The sequence below is a fragment of the Eleutherodactylus coqui genome, chromosome 5, assembly GCF_035609145.1.
Source record: "Eleutherodactylus coqui strain aEleCoq1 chromosome 5, aEleCoq1.hap1, whole genome shotgun sequence".
Taxonomy (NCBI): domain Eukaryota; kingdom Metazoa; phylum Chordata; class Amphibia; order Anura; family Eleutherodactylidae; genus Eleutherodactylus; species Eleutherodactylus coqui.
The window spans coordinates 141,828,939-141,849,366 of record NC_089841.1 but is presented as its reverse complement, the minus strand read 5'-3'; the positions used below and the strand labels follow the sequence as shown (position 1 = coordinate 141,849,366).

General features: G+C 45.1%; 1 protein-coding gene across 1 annotated transcript in view; it reads right to left on the bottom strand.

The window, feature by feature from the left end:
• LOC136627851 (calcium release-activated calcium channel protein 1-like) overlaps positions 1-19,138 on the bottom strand; it is a 29,232-nt gene extending 10,094 nt beyond the window's left edge. Inside the window, exon 1 of the mRNA XM_066603286.1 lies at positions 18,718-19,138. Coding sequence (XP_066459383.1) covers positions 18,718-18,954 — 237 coding nt within the window. The 5' untranslated portion in view covers positions 18,955-19,138. The remainder of the gene's footprint in view (positions 1-18,717) is intronic.
• Positions 19,139-20,428: the final 1,290 nt, after the last annotated feature.

The following is a 20,428-nucleotide window of genomic DNA, read 5'->3' as shown; positions in this document are numbered from 1 at the left end:
GCGATTGTCACAAATAGATCCATATTGGGCTAAATGTGGCGCAGGGAAAACATAATGAAAGAACTGAGCAGTCAGGAAGGAATTCTGTGCAGTGTGTACACTGTTGGGCGAGACACAGTTGGATATGAGCCCTATGACTCTTGATCACATCACACAAAAAGAAACAAGAAACAGCTAGTTTACATGACACTCAAGACGTAGGTAGGTTTTGGTGTCAGAGACCTGCCCGGTTAATTATGGGCAAAAATACAGCAAATCAAAGCGACAATCGAGTATACCCAAAATAGTATCAAGGTGACTTGCCCTTTAACCAATCAACAGTTAACTACCATTTATGCTGTGCTTATGGTTATAGACTCTCAGGAAAATGTATCTGCAACAAGTTCTTGCAGCAGTGCTGAAGATTCTGTGGGCCAATGACAAAATCGATGTTAGATGGCTGCCTGTCACTCCGGTAGATGTAAGAATCAAACCTGGCATGCAACAGCACAACATCAGACAATACCCTTGGAGTGCTGCTTCGGAAGGCGGGATTCATGAGCAGGTCCAGACCTATCTTGAAAATGAGGAAACATAGAATAGCATTCCCCTTACAGACACTCCATTGTTTCCAGTCAAGAAATAGGTTAACAAAACGCAAGCTCAAGCCTTTTGCATAGTCCATGACCTGAGAGAAGTGAATGCCCTCACGACTGTAAAAACACTCCATCCCACGCTGTCTCAGGTGCAGGCGGCTACACCTTCACAGTAATGGAACACAAACTCTGTTCGCTCAAAAACGCATATCAAAGCGGCTGAAACCACAGTAAATGCAGCGCTGAAAAACTGCGTTTTTGTGAATGCCTGTGTGAGGGAGGCCCAAGATATTTTGGGAGCTAGTTTTGTAAGACCGTTGAACAGTGTTTAGAGGAGACTATCAGTCTGTTGCAAATTCTTGCAGAAATGGTTTCAAAGCATTCTAGTCCAAACTTCAGCTTTGCCAACTCAGAGTTGTGTTTCTAGGTCATTGCATTTCACAAGGTGCTAGACACATCACTACTAACAGTACATGCTGTCCCTCTTCCCAGGGAGCCATGTAGCTCTCTGGGACGCATATTAGCAGTTTACGCTTAGGCTAAGCAGCGCTGCTGATTAGCGCCACCTGATTGGCTCTTCGGCACCACGTGACTACACAGCGTGCACGCGGATTGCCTTCAGCAGCCGTGCACTACACACTACAGTTAAGCAGCCGTGCACTACACACTACAGTTAAGCAGCACGGGGTTAGGTTTGGGGTTAGGTTTAGGATTACATAAACCTAACCCTAACCCCAACCACTAACCGTAAACACTAAAACTAACCCTAACCCTAAACCCTAACCCCTAACCCCTAACCCTAATCCCGTGCTGCTTAAGTGTAGTGTGTAGTGCACGGCTGCTGAAGGCAATGCGCGTGCACGCTGTGTAGTCACGTGGTGCCGAAGAGCCAATCAGGTGGCTCTAATCAGCAGCGTTGCTTAACCTAAGCGTAAACTGCTAATATGCCTCTGGGACTAGTGGGGTATTACAGGAAATGGATGCCTCAAGCCTTCAGCTATCATTTACCGTTGTTCAAGAGGTCAATATAATTTGATGGACTGTGCAGGGTATGGCAGACAAAACTAAAAAATATACGTTTTTTAATCTATTCAACGATTTCAAGCAGCCATTGTTTGTCTAACAGAAACATTTACCAAGATACTGTAAACTTGCTTAACCATCCTGGACAGGCATATTCTTTTCACTCTGTGTACTTGAGTTATTTGCGTGGGGTAAGTGCACTTATTCATAAAAATATATCTTAAGCGCGAGTCATTTTTTATAGATTATATGGGGATATTAGTTTGTCCAAAACGTATTACTGCGCAAAATAAATATTCTTTTGTGGCAATATATATCACCCACTTCGTATTCCAGCGAATGTATTAAGGTGGTGATGAAGTTTACAGCTATGTCTCCTGCTGTTCCTGTATTAATTGTGGGCGATTCTAATAACTGTCTGGATCACTGTTTGGACAGATTTAAAGGGGTTGTCCCGCGAAAGCAAGTGGGGGTATACACTTCTGTATGGCCATATTAATGCACTTTGTAATGTATATTGTGCATTAATTATGAGCCATACAGAAGTTATTCACTTACCTGTTCCGTTGCTAGCGTCCCCGCCTCCATGGTGCCGTCTAATCTTCAGCGTCTAATCGCCCGATTAGACGCACTTGCGCAGTCCTGTCTTCTGAATGGGTCCGCTCGTGCCAGAGAGCGGCTCCTCGTAGCTCCGCCCCGTCACGTGTGCCGATTCCAGCCAATCAGGAGGCTGGAATCGGCAATGGACCGCACAGAAGACCTGCGGTCCACCGAGGGTGAAGATCCCGGCGGCCATCTTCACAAGGTAAGTAAGAAGTCACCGGAGCGCGGGGATTCGGGTAAGTACGACCCGTTTTTTTTTTTTTTATCCCTGCATCGGGTTTGTCTCGCGCCGAACGGGGGGGGGCTATTGAAAAAAAAAAAAAAACCCGTTTCGGCGCGGGACAACCCCTTTAACAAACACCCAATAGTGTCACCTCCTTCCCCAACTGCGTTCACACATTAATGGAATAAGGTTTATGTGATGCGTGGAGGTCGAGAAATCCAGACGTTCCACAATACTTATTACTCTAGTGCGCATAGGTTCATAGACTGGAATATCTACCACAAACTGTCTGATCACTCTCAACTCTATTTGCTGTTGGGAGAAGTTTGAAGGTCAGAACCCTTTTGGTTGAACCTGCTTAATGGAAATGTTTCAATGGAGGAGGCTGTATTTTTTTCAGATTAATATTGGCTCTTCCTCAGTGCCTGCAGTGTGGGATGCTATGAAGGCATTTATACATGGGTGGTCATAATGTACAGAAAATTAGCCTACATAAGTCTAAATCTCGGGAGATCATTAGGGCCCTTTAGCTACAAGCTTCAGATGCAGAGCAAATCTATATTTCTCCCACTAATCAGGTGGAAATTAATTGGAAAAGCGTCGCAGTCTCAAAAAAAATAAAAAAATAAAAATCATTTAATGAAATGGAGGATCTTTGAGGAAGGGGAAGCGGGGGGTTGTTTTTTGTCTTCTATAGGTAAAGCACAGAAACACTCATCTTATGTGGCAGCACTGGGAAGGCCTGATAATTCTTTGGGAGATTAGGTTTTCTCCATTTATAAAACCGGTATGCTTCTAAGTGCAGCTTGTGAAGATCTTTATGAATATTTGGCTTGGGTGCAATTCTCAAGTTTGATGTTCAGAGTGATATTGGAGGCTCCTTTGACACAATGAGTTAAAGGGGTTGTCCGGCCACACAGGGTAAAAATTTTTATAATGCTGCCGCTTTCCTTTCAGCAAGGATAGTAACAGACAGCATACAGGGGCTCAAACCGGCCGGCAGATCTGCTGGAATGTCAGTTTCTTACCTTAGACTCTGATGTTCATTGCAGCTTTCAAAGATGGCGCCTCTGTGCTGCCTTCTCACATGCCCTGCGCTCTCCCTCCTCTGTGTGCACGCTCCCGATGGTAGTAAGAGACATGAAAAGGCAGGATTTCCCTCAGCTCACGTCCTAGCCCCGCCCACGACACGCCCACCTCTATTGAACTGCTCTACAGTCTCTCCCCGCCCCCTGCTAAAGTAAAGTAAAACATTTCCCCACACACACATGCCCTCATAGTGCCCCTCTTACAATGACCCCCCCCCCCCCACTTCTGTCAGCCGGGTCAATGCACATACACATCACTGCACCCCCCCCCCCCCCCTGCACACATCCATCCATCGATCTCTCCCTCTCCACACACACCCCCTTCCCCTGGGACTTCTGTCAGCCGGTCCGTGCACACACACACATCACTGCACCCCCCCCTGCACACATCCATCCATCCATCCATCCTCCCCCCCCCACAAGAGCCCGCCCCTCCTCTCATTCTTACCTAGGAGTTGAAGAGCCAGCAGCCACGCCTCCCCTGCAGACTGAGCTTCCCAGGCTGAAGTTTTTCTGCACATGCGCAGAGCTGTGCTGGAGAGGCGCGTCCCCGGTCGTTCCGACAAGAAGAGGAGAAGAAACTTGTCGGAACCAGGAACCATGGCAACCGAGGAGCAACACGGGGGGGGGCAACCCTAAAGGTTTGCCTAATTTACAATGCACAATGTATATTACAAAGTGCATTGTATTGGGCAAACAGAAGTAATGAGACCTAATGTTTATGGCCGGACAACCCCTTTAAGGGATACAGTAGCAGCACTTCCCCTCTTCACTTTGACTTAATTGAGTAATTGAGCCCCATATAGTTGGACTGCAGTATGGAGAACTTGAGGAAAGCATCACTATATCCAGATCTGTTGCTGTATACAGAGGATGGGATCAATGAACCCCTATTATGTCCATTTTTGATATATGTGGTAATATTAATTAAGAGAAATCTGCAATTTTTAGCTCCATCTGCTAGTGGACTATTGATTGGAATATACCCAATTACAAATAGTGAAGGAATTCAAGTATTTGGAAGCTGTATCTTCTTAGCCTCAAGAGTTTTTCTGCCAATCTGCTTCCATTGGCATGAAAGTTTTAAGATAAGGCCAAGGTTTGGAACAGTCTCCTACTGTCGATAATTGGCAGGGGAAAGCTTATCAAAATGGTTTGATGCCATTACTTCAAAAGTCTCCAGTTCAGATTCCATTGCAATATTCTCTTAGACTCAATATATTTAGGAGTTTATTATGGAATAAAAAAGGATTTGCTAGAATTAAAAATTAGAGATGCTTCAAGATCGGATAAAATGGTCCGGAAGGTTGGCAATTCCAAATGATTGGATATATTTTCTGGTGGCTCAATTGCAACAGTTGAAGGGGTGAGGAGAACTAAATGGAGTGGGGTTGAATGGCAGATTGGTTTCTAGAATTACATGTTGTAGTCCCTCAATAACAGTATGTGAGAGGAATGAAAGGAGGCAAAAAGAGACTTTAACGTGATCTGATATATTATGCAATAAGTTTTAGCATAAATTTGCAACTAGATGGATTAACTATATACACTCCCCTCTGGAGGAACCCTAAAATTGTCAAGAGTTTGTCAAGAAATATTGTATCTTGACGCCACCAGGAATTCCTGGTAGAGCCAAGATTGACAGGGAGGGGGTCGGGAAGGGGGAGGGGGGGGGGGGGGGGGGGGGGGAGACGGACCGATTGGCTGCACAGCTTTTTTGGCAGGGCTGAGGCAGCGGCCAGGTGGGACGCATGCCTTAAATGCCGGCCGACACAGAGCAAAGACTCTTGCTCAGCTTACACCTGACACCTTTGTACTTCCACATGATGGTCTCTCATATAGGAGTATGACCAAACACACCCTTTTTAGAAGAGTAGCAGGTAATAAGTCAAGGGGTGTCTATGAAAAGAAAACAAAAAACGTTTCGGCGCGGGACAACCCCTTTAAGGCCCAATGTCCGCAGTTAAAGATGTGCCCACAGGGAATCATTGGCGTCCGCAACTGAATTTAAGCACATGGATATGATTTGCGGACAGTTTGGTGCGGAAAACAAATCGGAGGATGCTCCATTTCAGTGCGGATTCCGTGCGAACGGACTCAACAGAAGTAAATGGGTGCGGACGATCCGCAAATACAATTATGGATGCACTGTGGATTTGAAGGTTAAAATCAATTAGGGAGGTGGTTAATCCGCAGTGCATCGTTGAGTGGCTCGCAAGCATTTACTATTCTTCTAGTCCGTGCACTGGGCACTGCCTGGTCTTGTCCTGCACTGTGGGCATAAGGGAATGGCCTTAAAGTGGTCCCTTAATTTCTTAGAGAATTTTTATTTTATTTATACATATACATACAGAATACTTCAATGTTAGACGTAAAGCTGATTCCATCAGTAAATTGTGGCAAGCGGTTATTATATAGTATCATTTATAGCTACAGGCAGGAAACACTGATGCTACGTACTGTTCCACTGAGCTACTGGAAACAGTTATGTAAACAGAAGAGTTTCCTTTTACCTCCCGCAGCGATTTCTGTATTACCATTAATTTATATTACAGTATTAGCAAAAAAACAACAAAAAAAAGAATGACTTAAAAGAGGATGCAATGGCTGTTAAAGGGGTTGTCCCGCGCCGAAACGGGTTTTTTTTTTTCAACCCCCCCCCGTTCGGCGCGAGACAACCCCGATGCAGGGACTGAAAAAAAGAACAGCACAGCGCTTACCTGAATCCCGGCGCTCCGGTGACTTCTATACTTACCGGTGAAGATGGCCGCCGGGATCCTCTACCTCCGTGGACCGCAGCTCTTCTGTGCGGTCCATTGCCGATTCCAGCCTCCTGATTGGCTGGAATCGGCACGTGACGGGGCGGAGCTACACGGAGCCCCATAGAGAACAGGAGAAGACCTGGACTGCGCAAGCGCGTCTAATTTGGCCATTAGGCCATTTTAGACGGCGAAAATTAGACGGCAACCATGGAGACGAGGACGCCAGCAGCGGAGCAGGTAAGTGAAAAACTTTTTATAACTTCTGTATGCCTCATAATTAATGCACAATGTACATTACAAAGTGCATTATTATGGCCATACAGAAGTGTATAGACCCACTTGCTGCCGCGGGACAACCCCTTTAAGCAATGCAACATTTGCCGTACGGAGGCCAGGGAGTGGGACCCATACAGCACAAGGTATACATTAGCTTCCACTGGCAAAATCAACTGCCTGCCTAGGTAGAGAGCCTTGAGTGGGACCTATGGCGACAAGCTGAACAAAGTGGTGCCAACATTCTGTAACATGTTATCTCTGGTGAGACAATCCCTTTAGGCCGGTATCACACAACCGAGAATCTGGCACAGATATGAACCCCATTCTTTTGAATAGGTTCATACTCATGAGCGACATGTTCTATCTTTGGAAATGTCCTTGCATCCCCCATTGTTTGTAATAGTGCGCTGCCACCGCCAGCCCTATGTGCTAGGTGCACACCAGTGCTACGCAATGTGAGGTTTCCTATTGAAAATAACGGGAAACCCTCCATGACTGACAGCGGCGGATTGCTACATCCCCAAAGTGATGCAAGGCGGTTTTGATACAAAAACGCCCAGCGGCGAAATTGCATGTTGGCCTGATATCACACTCGGCAGTGTGAAATTAGTCTTAAGATCTTAAAAGTTTGTGTTTTTTTTTAATTGAAAAATCCCATGTTTATTTCTCTTTTAGCAAAAAAAAAACAAAAAAACTCTGTAACCGGACACCAAGTCAATAAGGAAGTAGTAAACATGGTACAAAGTGCGGTATTGTTTTGTAAGGCTATTTCACTTGTGCCATTTAGCTTAGTTCTTGTTTCACAGCAAGCTCTTTATTATTTTGAGCCTTGCCTACCAGCATGGGTTTCTTTTCTACAATACGAAAAAAAAGGCGTAAACTAAAAAAAAAGTATGTTAAACGCTGTATTTGAAACCATGATAGGTCACGATTTTCGAACCATTTTTTTAACCCATTCTAAGCCCTGCGCTGGTTCAGAAGCTTGCTATAACATCATGTATTTTTGTCAGCCATTAAAAGCCATCATATCTACAAGATTACGTGGTTTCTCTTACTGGGAACAATCACAGCGTTTAACACACCCCATTGTTTTGATGAGTGATGAGGGTCATTAAAAAGTACGAAAATAAAGCAGACATTGCAGACGAAAAAAAAGATTGCTGCGTTTCTAACGTTATTCTGCGAGGCCCCAGTGAAATCAATGGGAATGTTTTACACGATTAGCGTGGCGCTGAACACTGTTAATAGCGGGCTGTGTGAGAGCAGCCTAAAGTCCCATTTAGACACATAGGTTATCACGCGAAATTCGTTATAACGATAAAAGGGAGCAATGGTTTTGCTTTTAAAGACGGACGGTTTTTCCCTAATGAGAGTCGTTGGAAAGGGTCGTGTTTTTTAGTCGTTGTATTATCGTTGTGTAGGGTTTGCATAGAAAACTACAAAAAAACAAACAAACCGCTGAACGAATGTCATTTTGACCAAATGAAAAGCAAGCGGCCGAACAATGGATTTTAAGCGGACTGACAACGATGAGCAAAACTTTAACGAAAACTGCAAGATGGACACAACGATTATAGCTTAAACGATGGCTTTTAAGCAAATTTTGAGCGATAATTGAAAGGGTAAAAATGTATAAATACACCCCACCAAAAATCTAAGGCACTAGCATACTTTTTTTTTTCTACATTCTTAACAAAACATGCAGCGTCACAGCTAAAATAGTTCATACAGGTTGTTTTTTGTCTTTAAAACCATATTTTGGGGTGGGTTTTTCCCCCCCCCTCATACCTTTTCAACATTTATTTTTGTCTGTCATTCTTCATAGAAAATGATTTTCTAGAAATGCCATGAAAAATAGGTCATCACTAGAAATAGTCCAGAAAACCCCTTTAAAAATACTGCCCTGTCTAAGGACAGCACATTAGGGATACAGGCCTTTACTGACTGGTAGCCAAAACCAGCACAAAGAATGAAATGAATAAAACTGTTGTGCCATTTGGCTATTAAGAGCCCTGAATTATACAAGAAACATAGGGGCCAATGGTGGAATTAAGATGAACTTTAAAGGCCATAATTCTGCCATATTTGCAAGTCTTCCGCGTAGTTTATAAGTTTGGTATATAAGACTATGCCGGGGGAGAAAAAAAAAACCCTCACTCGATTTCCACTTGTGTTCAGGAATAAAGCAGTTTTCAATATCATGCTATGGGCGGCATCTGCTGTGGAATCCGGAGGCGGACGCCGGCTCCAGATTCCACAATGCTAATGTGCCCGTGTGCAGCGGACCTTTGCGTATCTCTGCAACTTGGAGACATAGTGAGGACACTCACCTACCATGTCCACTGATGCCCAGCAGTCAATGCCAATCCACTCAGACCAGTAAGCTGGCAGCATGTAGTACAAGCTACATCGGATCCCATCATGACATAGTAATTATATTCTATGATGAGAATACTGCTGTAAACTGTTGGAGAAATTCTTGCCAAGACCATAAAAGCTGTTTATCCCAGCTACAGGACAGATTCCAATGCAGGCTCCCCACATGCGGAATCCGACCCAGTCATGTCCAGACAGCCTAAAGGCCCTTTTACATGCAAGGATATTTCTCAAAAGTTGTTCACACAGCTGAAAGGGAGGGATAATCATTACATGTAAACGCAGCCAGTCGCACACTATTCGGTCAAACTGTTGTTCAGCGATGGTTTTTAGCCAGCATAAAATCCATCGTGAAGCCGCTCAGAATTCGTTCAGTCTTTTCAGTGGCTAAATAGTTATGTTTGCTTTGCATACAGAAGCGTAGCGTTTACTCATGCCAGGAGAGGACAGAGTACTAAATGTGTATACAAGGGAGGAAGACAATGCAATCTACCAGCCAGATAATCTCTGGCACAAACACGCCCAGCTGCTACTGAGTTTACTTTAGCTAACCAGGGAAAATAAAATTACTCGCACTTAATCTGTATTTGAAAAGGTCGGCAGTTCATTCGTTCATGCGGTTGTTTAAGCAATAATCGTTGCGTGTAAGGCGTCCTTAAGGGCTAATGCCCACGGACGGATTTCTGCCGCATTTCCCACGGTGGAAATCCGCAGCTATTAGGGTCTATTAAACCTAATAGCTTTCTGCCTTCCAATACTCGCGGAATTCTACCACGGATGTCCGCAGCGTGAAAGAAATCGCGGCATGTTCTATCTTCCGTGGAAAACTGTGCAGCCAGCTTCCATTGTAGTCAATGGAAGCCGGCTGTACTGCAATACTTCCGCTGCGAGTATCGTGGGAATACGTGTCACCACCGGCGCGTCATGCCGGACAGGTCTCTACACAGAATGTATAGTGCTGACAGAGGTAGGAGGCTCCTGTCACCCATCAGCCCCCACAGGGTCCCGATGGGTTGCAATGACCTCCGGTTTTGCCAGCTACAGTGGCCTATTAGGGCTCAGCCCCTGGCTAAACTTGATAGGCTATGTAAAACACTGCTATACTGAAGTATAGCAGTGTGTTAAAGTACCATGGTGAGACAAATATGCAAAGTATAAAATAGTTTTAAAAAATTTATTCTATGTAAAAAAACAGCTAGTTTTACCCATCTCACCTTACAAAAAACAGAACAGCAAACGATCAAAAAGTCACATGGTTCAACAAATGATACCATTAAAAAGTACAAGATATCCTGTCAATAAAAAATAAATAAAAATCCCTCATAAAACACTTAAAAAGAAAAAAGTTCTTTGAATGCAGCAAAACACAAGACACACAACTATATAACTTTGGTATCAACGTAATCAAACTGATCCACAAAACAAATTTTCAATTTCCGCTGTACAGTGAACGCTGATGAAAATAAAACGTGTCAGAATTGCAGATTTGGTTAATCTTGCCTCTAGAAAAAAAATGGACTAAAAAAAATGATCAAAATGTTATGCATTCCCAAAAATGGGATAAAATGAAGACTAAAGATCACAAAACAGCTGCAAAAAAAAAAAAAAAAAAAAAAAAAAAAAAAAGACCCTCAAAGCTCCATCAATGGAAAATTAAAAATCCTCTGGCTCTGGGAATGTGGTGATACAAAAGCTAATCTTTAACAAAAAAATTATAGATTTCTTTTTCTTTTTCAGTGTACAAAAATAGCAAAAACATAACACTGTATAAACTTGGTACCACTGGAATCATGCCGACAGAAAATAAGGTTATCACATTTATTCTGCATGCTGAACGCCATAACCGCGAAATCCAAAAAGGCAGAATTTATTTTCTTTACGCCAATCCCACTAAATAGAATGAATAAAAAGGACATTATGCCCGGCTGTCACTAGGCAGGTCAATCTAGTAAAAAAATAATAATAATTACAAAAATGTTAAACATTTGATATTGCTGTGTCTGGGCAAGTTAGATCTATCAAAGTAATGCCTTTACCCCCTTTTCTCCCCACGGACACGCTAAAAATGCTCACCGTTGCAATAATCGAGCAGAGAGGGGATAAGGGCAACTCGTTGCTGATCGGCCTCCCCCGCACCAGACTCTCCCCCCTCCAATCCATCCTGAATGTGGCAGCCAGGCTCATATTCCTGTCCAGCCGCTACTCAGACGCCTCTGCCCTGTGCCGGTCACTGCACTGGCTGCCCGTTAAATACAGAATTCAATTTAAATGCACTACTCTCATCCATAAAGCTCTCCATAGCGCCACCCTACATTGCCTCCCTCATCTCAATCCACCACCCAACCCGGGCCCTCCGCTAACAAAATCAGACTGAATACCCCTTTAATTTGAACCTCTCATTCTCACCTCCAAGACTTCTCCAGAGCAGCACTAGTCCTCTGGAATGCGTTAACCTAATCTATCGGGGCAATTCCTAACTCAACACTTCAGGTGTGCCCTAAAAACGCACCTCTTCAGGGAGGCATACCATATCCCCTAAACCAAACCCCTCTGTACGTCACCTGATAACATGTTCCCTGACCTACTGACTGCAATCCCTGCTAGCCACCATCAACTGCCCCTGCAGTCATACCGATTCAGCCACCACATACATGGCTTATGTCTAACCATTGTCTATGTGTATAGCATCCCACACTCTCCACCTCACCATACCGGGCACATTTCCAGCCCCTTTACCTTCTGTATCACCCCATTATCTGTAGTATGTAAGCTCATTGGAGCAGGACCCTCACCCCGACTGTTTCCATCAACTGATTACTACATGTAACCGTGGCTTTTGTACTTGTGGTTTTCTGTATCCCCGTTTTTGTAAGCGCTACGGAATATGTTGGAGATGAATGAATGATGATTATTATTCTAAAATTTTCAGTTTAGAAGCCAATGACTTTTCTGTAATTTTGTTTTAGACTGAAACCTTGAAATGTGATCACAGCCTTAGAAAAACCTGGGTAGGGGAGAACTGTCCCACACCAAGTATCCCAATCTTCATTTATATTTGCATATGCTGTAACCCAACAGCCAGACACCATCACTGTGCTGCTATCCTGAAGCGCCTAAAAAAAGCAAGCATTGTAGAATAGAACGCCATAGTAGCTGCCATAAAAAAGGGCAATTAAAGGGTTAACTTTGCTGCTCCTTTAAAACGGATATACAGCACATTTCTTGATTCTACCCGCCCCTGTATTTAATCTGGATGGCTAAATCTTGTGATGAAAACCGGAGCTAAACAGCGCTGTAGAAATATCCTAATCTATTAATACTTGTATTTCATAATCCTAAACTATGCAGAGGCTTAGCAGGACGGAGTCGGGGCACCCAGTAATTGTACTAAATCCTCCAGCTATTTATACTAGCAGGGCTCACAGGGCCAATAATCAGACATCTTGGAAGAGAACAGAAGCAAACTTTGAAAATGATTATGACAGCACAACGCTCCATCTATCCAATAGCATCAATATCTGGCCATCATGTAGACACAATAGGGGATGCCAGAAAGGTCCATCTATATATGTCGCCCCTATATATACTTCATCGTTACTCCTCGGTTAGGATAGATCCCAGGCAGCTTGAATTCACTTAGGGCCCTTTAATGCATTCCAATTATCAAAAAAAAATAAAAAAATCATAGGATTGTGTGAAGTTGAACAATACACTCAGTGTAAATATTGTAAACACCAAACAACAAACAGGAATTAGTCTGTTCTTCGTTTTAGGCCGACTCCTGCCCTTGCAGTGACCCGCAGCTTACCTGTCCGGAGTCTTCGCTCCGCGGATGTTTTTTAGGATTTTGTTATCGTGCGATTTTTCCACAATCAAAATCGCAGCTGTCTGCATAGGATTGCATAAACCAATGCGATCCTATGGCAGCGTGCAACGGCGGAAATTCCACGCGGAACCTCCCTGTGGAATTTCCGCCCATGTGCATTTGGCCTTATGTAGACATAAAAATAATCGGTTGCACGTTGTTGCGTGTGAACAGCGATCCTTTTGTTGTTCGCGTTCACTGGTACAATGAATGAGAACGATAAGCGATTGTGATCAATTTCTCTGCCTGTACAAACAGGCTGCACTGCCCAACAAGCGTCCTCTGTCATGGTCCGCTTGTGCGCAAAATTTATCACTCCATGTAAGAGAAGCACTACTGTTGATTTTCCAACCACGTCTGGAAGCTTGTTGCAAGCATCTACTCCCCTCGGTAAAGTATTTTCTGCCATTGCTCTCACCCCCAACTAATCTCAGATTGTACCCCTTGTACTAATGTTCAGCTTCCTAATAACACTTCCATCCGGACCCTTATTTATACCTGGAACATGTATAGAAGTTTTGATCATGTCTCGCCTCTCCCTTCTCTCCTCCAGGCTATATAAATTAGGCTCTTTAACTCTTTCCTGATACGTTTTGTTCTTGAGACCTTCCATTATTTTTGTAGGCCGCCTTAGTTTATCAATGTCTTTCTGTAGATGCGCCGTACAATTTTTTTTTTATACCTCCTGCTTTCCCGCGTAATCCGTGGACCGTTCGCAATACAATTGCGGACAGGCTGCAGATCGGACAGCATTCATTGACTTCAATGAAATCCGTCCGTGCGGGAACTGCACTGAAATGAAGCATGCTGCGATTTTCTTTCCGACTAAAAAGTCGGCAAATCAAATCTGCATGTTTTATTTCATTTGCAGATGCCCATGTTTCCCTATGGGCGACTAGACTTGCGGGTGCTTCGCACGGATTCCACAAATCCTATCCGCCCGTGGACACTGGGCCTAACGGTTTATGAATAGTAGCACTGAACTTGGCATTTAGATTTAGTGGTTTTACTATGACCAAGTATATTTCCTTAACACGAGTCTCCTGTTAGGCTGGGTGCACACGGGGCATATTCCCGTCGGAAATCTCGCGGTTTGGCCGCAGCAAAAACCGCGAGATTTCCGCCGGGAGAACCGCCGCAGCTTTGAAGCGGCCCGGCCGCTTGCTTTTCCGTTGCAGCCGGCTCTCCCATAGAGGAGAGCGCGGCCGTGACATAAATAAACAAAAAAACGAAAGTAAACAGACATGCTCAATCTTTGGAAACCACGCGGCCGCGCTTCAACCGGATTTACCGCTGCGGATTAGCCGTCCCGTGTGGACGAGGTTTCTGAGAAACCTCGTCCACATGGCTGGCTAATCCCGAGATTAGCGGCCACGGGCGGATCTGCTGCGGCAAATCCGCCCTGTGTGAACCCAGCCTTAGACTTGATATGGCTTGTTCCTCAGTACACTGTCTTGCCACTTCCTGATGAAGCATAGAAATAGTTATTGTGAAGGTGGCCAAGCATCTTAGGCTACCCTTACATATTAGATAACTTTGGCTAACCTAATGTGTTTGGCATTTCTTGCATAAGGAAGATTTGGCAGCTTGCAATGCATTAAGAACTACCCAATATACACATACTCAGCCAAGTGTGCATGTGTCTGCAGTCAGTATAGGGAAATCGGCCACTGCCAGGCGACTAGCAGTCAGTATAGGGAAATCGGCCACTGCCAGGCGACTAGCAGTCAGTATAGGGAAATCGGCCACTGCCAGGCGACTAGCAGTCAGTATAGGGAAATCGGCCACTGCCAGGCGACTAGCAGTCAGTATAGGGAAATCGGCCACTGCCAGGCGACTAGCAGTCAGTATAGGGAAATCGGCCACTGCCAGGCGACTAGCAGTCAGTATAGGGAAATCGGCCACTGCCAGGCGACTAGCAGTCAGTATAGGGAAATCGGCCACTGCCAGGCGACTAGCAGTCAGTATAGGGAAATCGGCCACTGCCAGGAGACTAGCAGTCAGTATAGGGAAATCGGCCACTGCCAGGAGACTAGCAGTCAGTATAGGGAAATCGGCCACTGCCAGGCGACTAGCAGTCAGTATAGGGAAATCGGCCACTGCCAGGAGACTAGCAGTCAGTATAGGGAAATCGGCCACTGCCAGGAGACTAGCAGTCAGTATAGGGAAATCGGCCACTGCCAGGAGACTAGCAGTCAGTATAGGGAAATCGGCCACTGCCAGGAGACTAGCAGTCAGTATAGGGAAATTGATGGAACATGTTGAAATCGGGACAGCTTCATGCACATTAGATATTCAGCCACACTAGCATCTAATGTGTATGGACACCTTAAAACCTAACAGGAAGAACAGGAGCTAGGAGTTATAAATATTGGGGATTGTAACACAATTACAGCACAATAGCAACGCTATAGAAAGTGTGTACTGCGTTACCCGCGGCGGGATTATCGCAACAGGTAATGCAATGAACTATCGCCTGTGGACAGGAGCCCTAACCCAGGAAGGAGATTACATTGTAGCAAAGCTTTCCTCCTCAGGAGCGTTACTTGCAGGTTTTGTGATCTTTGCAAACTACACTGTTTTCCCATCAGAACGACGAGTCAACTTGGTGGAACTGAACAGACCACAATATAAGAGTCAGTAGCGTCTGTCAGGCATCAGCATGATTTCCATCTATAACAGAACCTCAATGCCGAAACCAATAGAGCCCAGACGTATCCAGAAGAGCTCATCAGGATGACGAGGACTACCATTATCGGCAGTAAAAGCTGCAACACTTTGTAAAATACAGAAGCTTAAAATAGGGATCGTTTTTACAGTTCTACAACATTACTGGATGGCATTTAACAGGGAAACGTCTATATGGAGCCTCTTCAGGGTCCTGCAGTTATTTCTGCGCCTATGTTGCATATCGTAAAAATACTTATGAGTAAATCAGCTGATTAAAATAACTAAATTTTAAGTGTAGGTTCCAGAATCTTATATGTACGGTGTATAATACTAAAGGACGAGTCCAGTCATCTTCAATATAAATACACTACATGAGGCGGACCATGGGTAGCTACAGCTTATAGCTGCACAGATCTGGGCGCCTGGGCCGTATTCTCATATGTAGCAGTTTTGTTACCGTTTCTGCTGAGGGTTTTACAAATATTCTAGTTTGGCGAAAATCATGGCAGAAACTGAAAAACAGACGGTGCTTAAGAGTTTATCCACACATAATGCTGATAACGAAGGCATCAAGTGTGCACAATACCGTATTAACTACTGACTGACAAAGACTTGATGCTTATGGACCTGTTAGTGGAACAAGACACTGACATTATGTGTAGCAATTTCTCGTGTGATGCAACTCTTTTCCAAAGTGTTCAACATCCCCCCCCCCCCACCCCACCACCAAAAAAAATGGCTCCACCAATTGCTGGATTTAAATATCGATCATTCAGTTGTTCTCATTCACTTATATAGTGAACTAGCGTACCCGTCGCGCGTTGCTGCGAAGACAGACATACATACATACTTCGTTTTTATATATATAGATGACGGCAGCAGCGACCACTGAGGGCTGCTGTGGCTTCTTGGGAAGATAGCCTAGTACATGTTTGCCCACTTCTAACTCCAATGGAGACTGACTGTAAATGGCTGGCGTGCTCTAGTATTTATGGTTTCAAGCTGTACGTGTCATTGCATACAGTCTATCTATCTATCTATCAGGGTTATTGCATACAGTCTATCTATCTATCTATCTAATCTATCAGGGTTATTGCATACAGTCTATCTATCTATCTATGACATCAGGAAATGAGAGAATTAGATTTTGTAGGCCGCTGCTTCCCCCTTGCGGGCTGAATAAAATAGCCGTTGGGTGGAACATACAATTTATCCGGCTGCTGTGGCTTCTTAGGAAGATATCCTAGTACTTGTTTACCCACTTCCAACTCCAATGGTAATTGTCTGGCGTGCTCTAGTGGTTCCAAGCTGTACGTGTCATAATAGAGCCTTAATGACATCACAATGCAGCTTATGAGAACATGTTGGGGCATGTTCAAGGGCGTCCGATGTTGATGACATCAGTGATGACATCACAATAGCAGGTGGCTTACTTATTCGATCTACGTGGGGGGGGGGGGGGCGTAACTTTCGACGACGCTCGCGCGCCATTTATCGTAGGATATTTGTACTATGCCTATAATCTTCCCAGGAGTGTACTTAACAACTTCCCAAAGTTTCATGGCGATCGGATGAATGGTGTAGTAGCGCATAAAGGACAAACACACACGCAGACACGCACGCACGCAGACAGACATACATTCAATTTTATATATATAGATGAGTGAACAGTTTCTCGTTTGAACGAGCCAACGATGTGTCTGCCTGTACAGACGATAAATCGTTTAGTGCACATCACTGTAAGATCTGGGAGCTAGTTACTTTTCCGCCAATGTAGCTGTTTTTTGTGGGATGAATTGTATTTTTAATGGTACCATATAACGCACTGGAAAACTCTGAAAACTGTGATAAAATGTAAGAAATGCAATTGTGCCTTTTTTTTGGAGGGCTGGGGTAGTTTTTACAGCATTCGCAGTGCAGCAAAAACGACCACCATTTTGGGGTGCAAACATATTTCTGATCACTTTTTTGGGGAAGCCCCCCAAAAAATTGCAGTTCTGGCATTCTTTACTGCTGGCTGCTTAGATGTGAGGTCAGCTTTGACCACAGCATCTAAATGGTTAACTAATGTGATCGGAGCAAATGGCAATCTCGGCAGTTGGTGGTGACTGTCAGCTTTCAGAAACAGCTGATAGTTGCTGGTTATGGCGCAGACTCGGCTCCTGAGCCCGCTCCGTACTCATTTTGTGACTGCATTATGTAGTCAGAAAGTTACTAACAGAAATTTGAATTTTATAATGTGCAGATTACAAAGCAGCAGCGCTCGTCACCCGGCAGCAGCGCTCGTCACCCGGCAGCAGCGCCCGTCACCCGGCAGCGTCCAGTACTCACAGCGGGGGGAGGCAAGTATAACACATCTCTAGACTCAATGGGTCACCTTGCAGCCCATAAGCTTAGATTATAGGGTTAGGAGTAGGTGACAGATTCTTTAAGGGTGCATTCACACAGGAGAGTTTCACGCACAAGTTCCATCTTTGTCACAATTGGACAGAACATGCACAGGAAAATAACCCATTGCTTTTACTTAGACGAGCGATCTTTCGATTTCGCACTTCTCCTACTTTTGGGCAATTCTGTTTAAGAATTATTCTCCTATAGGAGCAAAAAAAAAAAAGCATCGGATCGCACTCGCATGTAAGTTTGAGTTTCATTAAAGTGCGATTACTTTCCGTTTTTCCGATAAAAGAAATATGCAATTCACGTGTGAAAATCATGCATTACAAGAGCAGCGATGCGTTCTTTTAACAAAAATGCATTGAAATTACAGGGGGATGGGGGGAAAAAAAATTAAATAAGCCAATCGCTGGGTTTACAAGCATGATATTGCTATGAGTTTCCCAGCCCAATATCGCCCTCGCCCCTGTGAATGCACCCGTACTTTTGCACCAGTCTTCCCTAATCACCCTGTCCGCCGCAGCCCGTTGTAACAATAGTGTGATGAGCGATAGAGCTGGCAGAACAGACGGAGGACAAGGGAAAGTTTTTCAGCAGGTGACAGCAGTGAGAGGGCAGCGATCAGTCCCGGCAGGACAACTGAACTAACCACAAGTCATATTAGAGATAACGGACGACATAAATGTCAGCCTCACAGCGGAAAACATAATGAAGCTGATGAGGCGGAAACCCAGGCAGCTGCCCGCAGTGTGATGTGCCCCCTAGTAGTGCCAGCAGGGTAGTAGCGGCAGGCTGCACTACTCACATACTAGCGGCGCCGGGCTAGGGCAGCGGGTAACCTTGAGCGCACGGCTCCTCTTACCATGGCGAATCCGGAGAGCAGCGCCGAGGTGCGGCTGGAGGCTTTGAGCTTGGCCCGGCTCAGGTAGAGCTTCCTCCAGGACAGCGCCTGCATCGAGTGCTCGTTCAGACTCATGAGCTCCACGTAGCTCCGGCTAATCCACTCAGGGTAGGACAACTCCTCCTCCTTCACCTCCTGCTGCTGCAGCTGGGGCCGCGGGCGGGATCTCTGTGGCACTGGACTGCGCTCCGGGAACATTTGCCCACAGCCTAGTAGAGCTCGTCCACCCGCCTCATGGTACGCACCGGGGAACGGGAGGGCCTCCTAGGCAGAGCGATACTGCGAGCGCCGCAGGCCTTTGCCAGAGAGGGCGTCACCCGCCCTTTCCCTCAACACTGACTCACTGCAAAATTGTCGCCCTACTAGTGCCAACCAGCGTCGCTGTTCTCCTTACTTCCGCCAACCAGCACCGGCGTGCAGGAGCAGCGTGCGCGCGCTTCCCACTGGCCTACAGAAATCCAACATTCTTTTGGTCCTCCTGCGCCCCCTGCTGATCGGAGGATGCGTGACTGCTTCTACAACTGAAGATGGAACGATACCTCTGCAGCGCCACCTATTGGATGGTTTCTCTGGTTCTACAGAGGAACATAAAAAAAGGTTTGGTACAGTGTTAGTCAGTAGAGCAAAGTATGATTGTTCTGATTGAGAGAAACCAAGTAATCTTGTAGATATGATACATTTTAATGGCTAACAAAAATGCATGATGTTACAGCGAGCTTTTGGATCTGCTATCAATCCTTCATTAGGCTAGAATGCAAATGATCAGTTCCATTCTAGCCTGATGAAGAATCGATAGAAGACCCGAAAGCTCACCATTACATCATGTATTTTTGTTAGCCATTAAAAGGTATCATACCTACAAGATTACTTGGTTTTTCCCACTGAGAACAATCGCACTTTACAGAGGAACGTGACACAATTACACTTTCATATCATAACACAACCCTTTACCAATAAAAGCAGGTATGGCCATCCTGATAGAAGAAGCGTTTTCTAAAAAGTCCAGCAAGGACTATTTCTCTTTACTGCTGGGGAATGATACAATTATTAAAGAGTACTTGCACTCTCAGTCTGCAGCGCTCGTGCTCCATTGGCGGTTTTCGGCTCCTCCCGGCAGCTGAAGACAGCTGTGTATAACGCTATATAAGCGCTATAAGGGGCCGCCTTCACTAGTGCTGCAGACTGAAACTGCAGGAACTCTAACTATCTGTACGTAAACTTAAAGGGGTTTTCCAGGGAAATACTATTGATGACCTATCATCAGAATAGGTCATCAATAGTTGATCGGCCGGGCTCCGCTGCTCAGGACCCCGACCGATTAGCAGAGCTCTGTGTAGTGGTCGGTGTTTGTAACTGCAGGGATGGCACTCATTGAAATCAATGGGAGCCGTGCCTGCAGTTACAAGCGCCAGCCACTACATGGGAGGTTGGCGCAGATGCTTCCGCTCCGACCTCCATGTATTTGTGGCGTTGACAGCATGCGCCCGCTCAGCTGATCGGTCGGGGTCCCAAGCAATGGATCCTGGCCGATCAGCTATTGATGACCTATCCTGATGATAGGTCATCAATAGTATTTCCCTGGAAAACCCCTTCAAGGTATCTCTACAAGGGGCAATTATCGCCTGAATAATCACTGGAAATGGCAATTGTTGCCCCATGTACCTACGGCTGC